The 11358-nt window shown below is 32.0% G+C and overlaps 2 protein-coding genes across 3 annotated transcripts; one reads left to right on the forward strand and one right to left on the reverse strand.

Moving 5' to 3' along the window:
* The first annotated feature begins 63 nt into the window (after positions 1-63).
* On the forward strand, positions 64-3440 carry LOC134277807 (heat shock 70 kDa protein 12A-like). 2 transcript variants are annotated; one of them, XM_062760115.1, is made up of 5 exons: positions 64-219; positions 313-603; positions 909-1136; positions 1268-1436; positions 2206-3440. In XM_062760115.1, exons 2-5 carry the CDS (start codon positions 340-342, stop codon positions 3261-3263), a joined length of 1719 nt encoding a protein of 572 aa, XP_062616099.1. In that variant the 5' UTR covers positions 64-219; positions 313-339; the 3' UTR covers positions 3264-3440. The 2 variants fall into 2 exon arrangements, with proteins under 2 accessions (XP_062616099.1, XP_062616100.1); XM_062760116.1 differs by lacking the exon at positions 64-219 and having other exon boundaries at positions 226-603.
* A 1517-nt stretch (positions 3441-4957) lies between these two features.
* Positions 4958-9023, reverse strand: LOC134277809 (heat shock 70 kDa protein 12A-like). The gene is made up of 5 exons (XM_062760117.1): positions 8899-9023; positions 8377-8724; positions 8062-8283; positions 6725-6884; positions 4958-6208 (listed from the first exon to the last, which is right to left on the reverse strand). The coding sequence occupies exons 1-5, from the start codon at positions 8899-8901 to the stop codon at positions 5136-5138; spliced, it is 1806 nt and encodes a 601-aa protein (XP_062616101.1). The 5' UTR covers positions 8902-9023; the 3' UTR covers positions 4958-5135.
* Positions 9024-11358: the final 2335 nt, after the last annotated feature.

The following is an 11358-nucleotide window of genomic DNA, read 5'->3' on the forward strand; positions in this document are numbered from 1 at the left end:
TTTGTACCCAAGGCATTTAAAAACATACTGCTCTATCTATCTTTAGAATGCCAACTCTATTAGACTATACTAATACTTACTTTACCCTAAATGTACTGCAATATGTGCATTTGATCCGCCTATAAATTCTTGGTGAATTCGAACTTATTTTTATGCACGCTATCGTCTTTGTAGAAACAAGAAGAAATTTATGATGACATCTTAGAGACAAATGTGAAAGTGAGTGACATTCTTTCAAACGAGAGTATTGACATTTATCCAAAACATCAAAAAAGGAATCGGATTAAAATTATTTGATTTTATGAATTTCAGATTCCAAGTTTGTGCAAATACTCAGTAATGGCAGCCATTGACTTCGGTACAAAATACAGTGGCTATGCATTTGCATTGAATAGGTCAGATACCACAATAAAACTACCAACATGGTCATCTGGCACAGCAATGACAACTAAAGCACCCACGACAGTCTTATTTAAACCAGATAAGACCTTCCTCAAGTTTGGATATGATGCCATTGCTTACATGCAGGAAAATCCGTATGAAGAGGATCTTGACAAATTTTATTTCTTCCAAGATTTTAAAATGTGTTTGTATCAAGCAAAGGTATGATCTTAGGTCCTTGCAATCTCTTACCAGATAATAAAAGCATGAAGAATATCCCGGAATCATAAAAAGAAAACCTCAATGACAATAAAAGTTTACAAGAGTAAGGAAGAACCACATTTGCAAAGCATTTAGATTAATTGATATAATCTGTTTATGTTTCTTTGGGAATAATATAAATCTGTGTTAGCCCTGTCAGTTTCTTTTTGTTTTATCTATCCTTTTACTATACAATAACAACTTTCGCAATGCATGTTGTTTTGAATCTTTTTTTTTCTACCAGTTGAATTAAATTCTTTTTCCAGGAACTATCACTGGAAACTAAAATTCCAGATGTTACGGGTCGGAAAACTTTGTCGGCAGTAGCAGTTTTCTCCAGTGTAATAAAATTTTTCTACGATCATCTGATTTCAAATTTTGACAACCGTTTTGGTGAATCGTCTTTTGAGATGAGTGATATATTTTGGGTGATAACCGTACCTGCCATATGGAGCCTGAAGGCTAAATACTTCATGAGAGAAGCTGCTGCAAAAGTATGCACTTAATTTCTCATTTTACCTCTTATTATATAAATACATGTAAGTGTACACACGTCTTGAAGTTGTAGAACTGCATTTGTTCCATTGATTTGTATAATTAATGATTTTCCAAAACTATTTGATAGGCTGGTATACCGATCAATCAAATGGCAATAGCACTAGAACCGGAAGCAGCCAGCGTGTTATGTCGTACAATTGAAGTGTACGTCTCATCGAATGATGGAAGTAGAGGTGTAACAAAATGTTTTGATACGATACCAGAAAAGTCTACCTATCTGGTCGTAGATATGGGAGGTAAATTATACCGGTATACAGTTTAATCTTCCGATATTTTTGAAAGCTTTTTGATCATTTTTAGCAGGGCTGCTGAAAGCAAAGTCCTGGCTATAGGCATCATGATCGACTGTCTTACTATAAATAGCACAGTAAACAATAAACCAAACAGCGTCAAAGCAGACGCTGTCGATAAACAAAATAGTCCCATTGTGAGACGATATTCAAACAAATATTTTTAACAACCCAATCGTTGGAAAAGTTAATGATCAATATTTTTGTTTGAGAATTAAACTGAAGGAGAAATTAGATATTAGCTTTATTAGGATCATCGTGATATATCAATTTGCTATTTTCAATAGCGCGGAAATTTTATAAAATCTTATTTAAAATCATCACACATCTTAATTATTGTCTGGACTGTCACTTTTAATTACTGATATATTGGATATTGGTTTAGATCATAATCATACAAACTCTATCTATTAAAAATCAATGGCCAAAACGAAAATAATAAATATATAGTAATTTCGGATCAGACAATATAATAGAGTAATTAAAGCCCGGCTTTCAGTTCTTTCAATACTTCGATTTTAAATGTTGATGGCAGAAAATGAACATGTTGTGCATTTATGTTCTTTACATAATGGCAAATCAAATAAATACATAGGTAAGATAAATGAAAAATGCATTTATTTTTTTGGAATTTACCTGCATTTATTCAGGTACTTTTTGAGACTCGACGTTGCACATTTAAATTATATACTAGTAAAATGTTTTTGCTGTATAGGTGGTACGGTAGACATAACTCTTCATCAAGTCCTTGAAGGAGGAGGCCTCCTCGAACTTCACAAAGCTAGCGGTGGGGACTACGGTGGAAACCAGGTCAATAACAGATTTATAAAATTTATTGAAGAATTATTCGGAAACAATGTTTTGGAAATGGTCAAACAAAAATACCCCTCAGACTGGGTGGAATTTCTTACTGATTTTGAAATCAAAAAGAGAGCAACAACCAAATCAGAAGATCAAGAAAAGGTTGTTTTGAGAATTCCTGTTTCATTCGTTGAGGAATACAAAACATTGATGAAACATGACATCCAGGAAAAGATAAAATCCCTCGGCTATGAAGGAGAAGTTGAAGTAAAGAAAGATAAATTGTGCATGAAATGGAAACTTTTTAAGTCCTTCTTCGAATTTTCTTTACAGGGGATTAAAACCTGTATTGAAAACATACTGAAATATGGGGGCAATATAGATTCCATACTGTTTGTTGGAGGGTTTGCCGAATCACCCTATATTATCCGAATGCTCAGGGAACATTTCAAAAACTTCAAGGTTCTTGTGCCAGAAGAGCCATCTCTTGTTGTTTTGAGAGGAGCATTATTATTTGGGTTCGATCCAACTATAATTAAAACAAGAATTTGTCGTTACACGTATGGTTTTGCCAATCAACGACCATTCATTGAAGGGAAAGATAAAATGGAAAAGAAAACAAAGCACGGTAAACGATTTTACTGTGATGATGCTTTTGATAAGCATGTAGAAATAGGAGAGATGCTTCGTTTCGGGAAATTTCAAGAACCGAAAGATTACCACCCACTAAAAGATGAACAAGTATTGATTATGCTCGAACTATATGCCTCAACTGAAAAGGATCCAAAATACGTCGACGATCCATCTTGTCACCTAGTTGGTGTAATGGAAATTGAGTTAACACCACGAAAACCGGGAGAAGATGGTACGGTGGTAGTTCGTGTCAATTTTAGTGGAACAGAATTGGAGATAGAAGCACGTGAAAAAAGAACTGGAAATATTACTCGAGCAACATGCAATTTCCTAGGATAAAATGTTTATTTGAATATATAATTTCTGACTCATATCATTTGTGTCAGATTCAAAATTAATTGTCTTGAAGGAGATTTTCTTTAGTGCTGGAAATGAAACCATTTTTTTATTACTTTTTTAAAGTTTTGCCCTTTTGAAGAACATTCAACATCAGAACTTTTGGTGATTTGTATTTATTTTTGATTGTATATTTCTACTTATTTTTTGCAAAAAGGCATCTTCAAGATTTTTTAACTATTAAATAGTGCCATTTCTAAATCATATATTGAATGATATTTATCAGAAAATATTTACTCTGATCTTGCCTTCAACTAATTCGCTAATATTTTCTCTTCAAATATGTTTTTCCATGAACTATATTCGATTGATAAGTTTTTTGGAATATATAATTGATCATGATAAAAAAAAAAAGACTATTGACTATCTCTGTTATACCAATTTTTTTCATTTATATTTGTGTTTTATGGATAAAAAGAAAATCATCAAAGCAACGATTCGTGCTTGTTTAAAAAATAAATTATAATTATCTTGAAGTTCATCGCCAGGCAAAGAAACTTGTTTGACTTGTGGACCTTTCTTTTTTTATTATTGATCGCAATTTACATTATGTATATACATGTGTTTCTAAAATAAAACCACGTTGAGAATCCAGTTCATCTTTTATATCACATATTGAGATAAAAATAAACAGTATTAAAAAACATTTGTCATACTAGTTATTATAAGAAAGATCATCATACCCTGTTTTTTTAAAAATAAAATACGGAAGTCTGTTGAGCAGGTTGGGACCAGTCGTCCAACTGGAATATAATAATAACCCGTCGGGGATATACTGTCTCAACTGGGATACTAATTTACATTTGCTCAAAGAGGGTACAGTTCTGACTTCTGAAGTTAGAAAAAGGTAACAAAGTGCTCTTGAGTTTAGAGTTTTAAAAGTTTAGAAAACAATTCTAAATCATAACCATTAAACGTATGAATCAAGCTTGAATTAAGCTTTATGGAGTTTGAAATGACCTGATACTAAGATTTTACAAACATTTTAATCAATAGACCTTCAATGATAAAGGGTGGTTGTTACGATTTTTTAAAAAATATGAAAATTACTCAACACAACATTTGATAATTAGAAAAGACAACTTACATATACAAGACATATATCTTATATAGGGGTCAAGTAAAGAATTTATTTTTGTTTACTAGTTTAAAAAGAAATGTGGAGAAAGGATGATTTTTTTTAATGTTGGCGATTATGTTATGAAAAATACTTTAATACTAGTTTGTTACACGAGCTGAATTATCTTTGAGCGTACATTTTGTTTTCAGGGAAGACAAGCGTGATGACTCAAAAGCATATTTAAGCTTGGCTTTTCCGAACAAATAAATTTAAAAATATGTAGTTCATTTACTATAAAATTAAAGAGGGAGATGTAATTAGAAGGTTCGATTTGATCAATTCAAATCTGATTTTCATTATATGCCACTATTATCCATTTTGACGAACGTAGACATCCATAAATCAATTGTCTTTCATTGGTATAATAATGTACATGTACTTGAATTGCCTAACACAACGTTCAGAGAGGATAAAAACAATTTTAAATAATCAAATTTTAATCATAAATATAAACATTTTATTCAACGTGATTTTCATGCAAGTACAATTATTATACTCCTTTTGAATAGCATCCTCGGTATTACTTAACATAAATGAATAAAACTGTGTACATCCATGAATGCGAAATGATTCACTTTTGTAAATATTATTTTAAAATATTCCTGATCATTTTTTCATTTAAGATTTGTCTCAGTTTCTCGCTTATTTTCATGAAATTTCCTCCACGCCCATCTTGGTAAACGTTAACTGTGATTTCACGGATCTGGTATATTTTTTGGATCTAACATATCAAACTTAGTTGTCATAATTCTTCCTGAACCAAGCTGATTTGCTGTGAAATGTATTTCTGTTTCACCAAAAATAATTGTTTCCTCTATTTCGGCACAGCTTGTTCCAGGGGGGATAGGGACTTTCAAAATACCAAGCTGTCGACAACCTTCCTCGTCCACAAATCTTGGATCTTCCCTGTCCGACACAAATATGGCACATTCAAGTTCGGGTGGATTTGGTTTCAGGGCTTGGAACACTTGGGATTTCCTATGACCTACTTTGATTTGTTCTCCGCGTCTTATTACAGGAAACATGACGTCTTTGCACCGGAAAGAATTATTCACTTTTATTTTTTTCTCTTCCGGATCTTTTCCTGGACAGAATTCCGGCCAGCTCTGAATGCCGTACGTATAGCGCGAAACTCGTCTAGAAATCACATCTGGTATATGTCCAAAATATACTGCACCTTTTACAACAGCAAGTCCGGCTTCATCTGGAATAATAAGTCTTTTTGTATTCTTGTACTTAGATTGGAGGGCTTTTTGAATGATTTTGCACTCGGAAAATCCACCGACCATGATAATTGTGTTCACATCATCTAGATTCTTGCTTTTAAAAATAGTATCAATATGTTGCAAAATACCCTCTGTTGTATCCTTAAACAGATTATTAAAAAATTCTGGTGACAAAATAAGCTTTTTACTGCTTGAATCATATGAGACATCGGTCTTGATGGACATTGACTCCAGAAGCTTAGAAATGCCACCTTTTGTCTTTTTCTTCACAATTCTGTCCAGAGACAGAGGTATAGTCACTCGAACTTTTGTCGTCGCTTCATTCCGTTTCTTAATTTCAAACTGTCGAAAAAAATCTATATAATCTTCCATGCTTTCCTGTTTCAGTTCTTCACAAATACCTTTGCCAGCAATTTCCTCAATAAGTGAAATAAATTTTTTGTCAATAGTTGTCCCTCCTAGAGGTCCACCCGTCGCTGGAAGAATTTCCTGTAACGTGCCATCAGAGGATTTCTGGTGGACGGTTATATCAACAGTGCCTCCTATGGCCAAAATAAATCATATTGTTAGAAATATTAAGTTAGCTAATACTGTTTTAGCAACAGGCTCATGGGCCACATCGCTCACCTGAGGACATTCAATATAGCATAAATATATGACTTTGCCGTTCTTGAAAGAAGATTTTTAAAGATTTTTTTTCCTATTTATTACTTTCTAAAAACAAATGTGATCTCCCATTGAAATAGAAATAATTGTATGCATGATTCGGAAATGCTGGAATGAATCGTGAAATAAAAAAAAAAGATCGTGCGTGAAGTTTCAAATGTTCGAACCATTATCAGTTAGTTGTTTGGGAAAGGACAAACAATTTTTTTTAAAAAGATTGTGTATCATAACCTTCAAATGTTTTCCTACATTTCAACGTTATAACTGCCGAAGAATTTAGTTTATGACCAGGATAAACCCCTGAGCTTCAAGTAAATTTTTCTCAAGAATAAGCTTGTTTTTACGTTTAAAATGTGTTTTTATATCTATCTTTTATATCTATTTAATATTACCTCCTAAATCCAAAACCATATACTTCGTGTTTGTTGAAACATCTTTCAGAAATTCATCAGTGCGATCCTTGTCGTCTTTCTCAAAATGCAAATACTGACAATATATTGATGCTGCTTCAGGTTCCAGAGCAATTGTCAGTTGATCTGTCGGTATTCCTGCCTAAAGAAACGAAAAAAAATTTATTTTTACATGAAAAGCTGATCTTTTAAGCTTCTTTTTTTAAAATCTTAACGGTTTTTTTTTTAAAATATGGTGCTGGGGACAGCCTGTGCAATATTTTGCCTAAAATGGTAATACTCTACATGCATATGAATATAAGCATGATGGATGAAAATATCTAGTAGTGGGACGAAAAACATTTTTTTTAAATCTGAAAATAGATAAAGGCATTAATGATTATCTAGCAATAAAGCTCTAAGATAAGAGGGATTACTTTAACTTCTCAATCGTTAACTTCCCTTACTTATGCAGCTATATATCTTCAACACCTGCAGACGGAGTTTATATCTCTTAATTGATTCGATTTGCAAGAGCATACTCTACGTATGTACAATTTTTAAACGAGGAAAATATTAACAAACAAGTTGATGAAACAAAAATGTCAGCAGTCTCGTTTAAAGGCATCATTTCGTAAGTTCTATGGTCGATACAAGGACCTTGTCAGAAAACACAATTTGCCATTGAGTCAAATGCTGACCGACATTTTTCATACCAATTGTTAGTTTGTTACTAGATTTGTCTGTTATTTCCCGATCATGACAAAAAGCACATGGCGGGCTGACTGGTCGGTAGGGGATAATCATTCTTTCATGGCACCCGATCCCCTCTCTGTCGTTTGGAGGTTTGTGTGTGCTTTGCTTCTATTTTGTATTGTTTTATGGACTTATGAGGTTGAATACTATTCGTTATTTCCATATATTTCATAGATTTTGATAGACCAGAATTTATAAAGTTATTTCCAGTTGACTGGCATATTTGATGTCTAAATACTCATATTTCTTCATTGTTCAACCAACTTCAACTTCCTACATTTGCAACCCTGGGTAGGAAGTCCCAACCTTTGTTTTTTGGAGTAAATTAATTTCTTAAAGCCTCAATCATTTAACAAAAACATTTTATAAGATTTTCCCGACATATTTCTGCTACATACGTTTAAATTTGATAGAATAAAGAAGAAAATCACCAAGTCGACCTCCAATATCAAAATGGTAGCCAACGGGAAGTTACTCTTGCTGAATTCAGACCTATCGAAAACTTTCTATATATTGCCCTTAAATCATAAGCACATCAGACTTTCTTTACTTATAATGAATATAATGATAAATTGTTTGCATACATAAATTGCTGCCTCTCTCATAAACATTTTGGATGCATCTCCCCATATTGCTGGTACAGTGAGTACAAAATCAACATCCTTCATAAAGACTGAGTTTGCCATTTGAGTGTTAAGGGTTTTCATTAACTCATCCAGTAAATGCTTGATAGACAGCTTAAACACTGTCATCGCTTCTAACGGCTTCCCTGTCTCATCATGTATTATACTATTTCTGCTCAACCTCTGCAAAGATATAATACAAGGACAAGAAATCGATAGTTACTTTCCAAACCTTGTTTTGTCATCGTAAATAAAAACAATAGAACAACGACTTACATGGTTTTCATGAAGAATCATCTTAAATCGGTGAAAAAAATAATATCGACTACAGTCTGGCTTGCTTTTCTCTTCTTCGTCGTCGTCATCTGAATCCACTTCTGCCAATGCTGCATAGTTTGACTCAGCCTCGTACCCAAACGAATGGAAAGACTTGTCAGGATTCAGTAAAAGGGCAGTTGGAGTTTTGTGGGATTCAAATTTACCAGAGTTCCATTTGTTATAAACTATTACAGCTTGCCATGTTGCTTTTGGGGAAAATGCATATCCAGAATAAGTTGTTCCAAAATCAATGGCAGCTACATAAAGTCTTTTGGTCTTTGATTTGATAGTTGGAGTATTAGAAGCCTAAAATAAAACAGAATAGAAGTGTATTGATAAACATATTGCTTGCTCAAATAATGTATCAAAATGCACAGTTCACTTTATATTTCTAGATCTAATTCATAACTTGTGCAGTAATCAAACCGAAAGTACTCAGATTGTAATTTAGTTAATATGTGACGTTAAAAGGAAACTTACCATGACTTAAAGACATTGTAGAGGTTTTCTTCACTAGGAAATAAATAAGTCTTAGTCTCATACTACTGTCGGAATCCTTGAAATTTTAGATCATGTAATATCAACTAAAATTCAAAAGCCGAGTTCGGCTCCATTTTTACTTATCAAAGGTAGATAATCGTACCGGATAAAACTTGAACTACTTTCGGTTTAATTTTTACGTTGGGCTTTTAATCAAAATGTACACGTATCTAGGGATTTCAATGGTTATAGCTTCTTTTTGCGTAGGCATAGGTATATGTGTATTATTTATTTGTATTCAGAATAAGTTTTCAATCATAGAGGAATTGAATAATTATTTTTTTCTTCAATTTTGAAAAATACTATCTTTAAAAAAATACTTTAAAAAGATCAAAGCTACATGCGAAATATTGAAGTAATTAATCCACATTTATATCAGCCGTAATGCAAATTTTCAAGAATACATAACTATATAAATCATTTTTATAACGAGTTATAACAAATGTTCATATAAAATAAATAAATATTAAGATGAAATCAAAATCTTTCGGTTTTAATACATTCCACTGAATTGAAGTATGTTTTCTTGATTCTAAACTTCATTAAATCATACCAGGCAAAGGTACTGTAAATGTTTTCAGGCCATATTAATGTTCAGCGAAGGTCCTCATCCTTCCTCGTCATCAAAGTAATACATTGTAACGTGCTGTGAAGGAGAGGACATGAAGCATGTTGTGCTTTATATTCAACAGGTAGTCTGCGAATTAGAAAAGTGAATTCTAAAAGAAAACTCTTAACCCCATAAACAAATTATAATCTAAAAAAAACTTCTAAAGCATCAAAACCTTTTATGCTAATCTTTTCTACGCTTTCATCAACATTTTCAGACGATATTATTTCAAAAGTGTTTTTTTTTATATTTCAAAGAAAAGTCCTTTCTAAATTAAATGGAATTTGTATCTTCTAATACTGTATCTTTGGATCATTCAGCTAAATTACATTGTTTACATTCTTTAAACTATGCATGCTTAGTCCTCACACAAGTACCGTGAAGTTGATGTTAAACTGTAATTGAATTCATACATGACAATGCATGCATGTATTTTTTTTTATGATAATGAAGGATTATCTACGGAAGCGTAAAGGGCTCCATACATGTTGTGATAAAACTTTGTATATAGTCTTTAACTTTGTATATGGTCTTATATTTTATCGTCTTATTAACATATAAAGTGTGGTAACTCCTTATTTGTACACATATCTGAATTGTATTAAGGGGTATTGAAAGTATCGATCCTCTGATAAGAGAGATACTTTTCAGAGTACCAAATTTGAATACTACTCATAGTTTTCTTTATCAGAGTTTCCAAATTGAGACCTCTGAGTAGTCATTCGCTGAAATCTAATTGACGATGGAAACATAACCCATTTCTTTTACCAATTTCATCACTTTTTAAAAAATATTTATCAAAAAAGCATTTAAATATCCCATTTCAAAAGCCTTATAAATCGAAAAATTGTAGTATCTTTTTAGGACCATTTTAAAAATGTTTAATGCTTCAATTTCTAAATACAGAATTCTTATTAGTATTACATCTTTTAAATAAGGAAATTTTTGGAAGATAAATGTATTTTTTCTTACAATTACGTACAACATAATGAAATTCTGACTTAGGAAGCAACGTTTAATGTTTTCTGAAATGATTTTAATATGTATGATGCTAAGTATTATTTTCAAATACATGTATACCTTATTTTTTATGTTGTGATATTAATAAATCGTTACTCTTTTTGTTCTCTGTGTTAAAATCTCCTTAAACCATGATCTGACATAAAAATCATTTCTGAAAAAAAGAGCAACGCTTCATACTTCAAAATATTTTCCATGTGGCTCTAAAGTTATTGTAAGTTGTTTATGAAAATCAATACTAGAAATTTTAAAATTTTCTTAATGAAATGTATAGTAGAGGGTCGGGACCCCTTTAGATGTTTTTACATAATTAAAGGCAACTTCTTTTATGCAATAAATTTTATAGCTTTAAGTTTTATCGACTGAAATATATTGATTTTCAGATATCGATCGAAACAAGGCATTAATCATATCAAAATAGTACTGTCGATATAAAATATATATAATTATATCGATATAAATTTATGATTATTTGCGAGATATAGTCAGAAAGAAAGTGTTTTTCAATTAATTTCGTGGGGGCGGGAATTCTTGTGAATCTTCACTTCACTCGGGATTCCCTGAAAGCTTTAGTATCAAGTATTTACTATTGTGTACGATTATAGACTGAAACAATTTTTTTTTAAAAATTGAAAAAGGAAAATGGAGAGGCATCAACAGTTTGATTGTAAATATTGTCATAGGGGGTTATTGTACACATCACCACTTTTAAAGAGGGGATCTGATCTACTAGTATTCTATCATGGTTCACTGCTTAATATATTTTTTGA

Source organism: Saccostrea cucullata, unplaced genomic scaffold, assembly GCF_032062105.1.
Source record: "Saccostrea cucullata isolate Sc308-1 unplaced genomic scaffold, CSIRO_AGI_Scuc_v1 ctg6780, whole genome shotgun sequence".
Classification (NCBI taxonomy): Eukaryota; Metazoa; Mollusca; class Bivalvia; order Ostreida; family Ostreidae; genus Saccostrea; species Saccostrea cuccullata.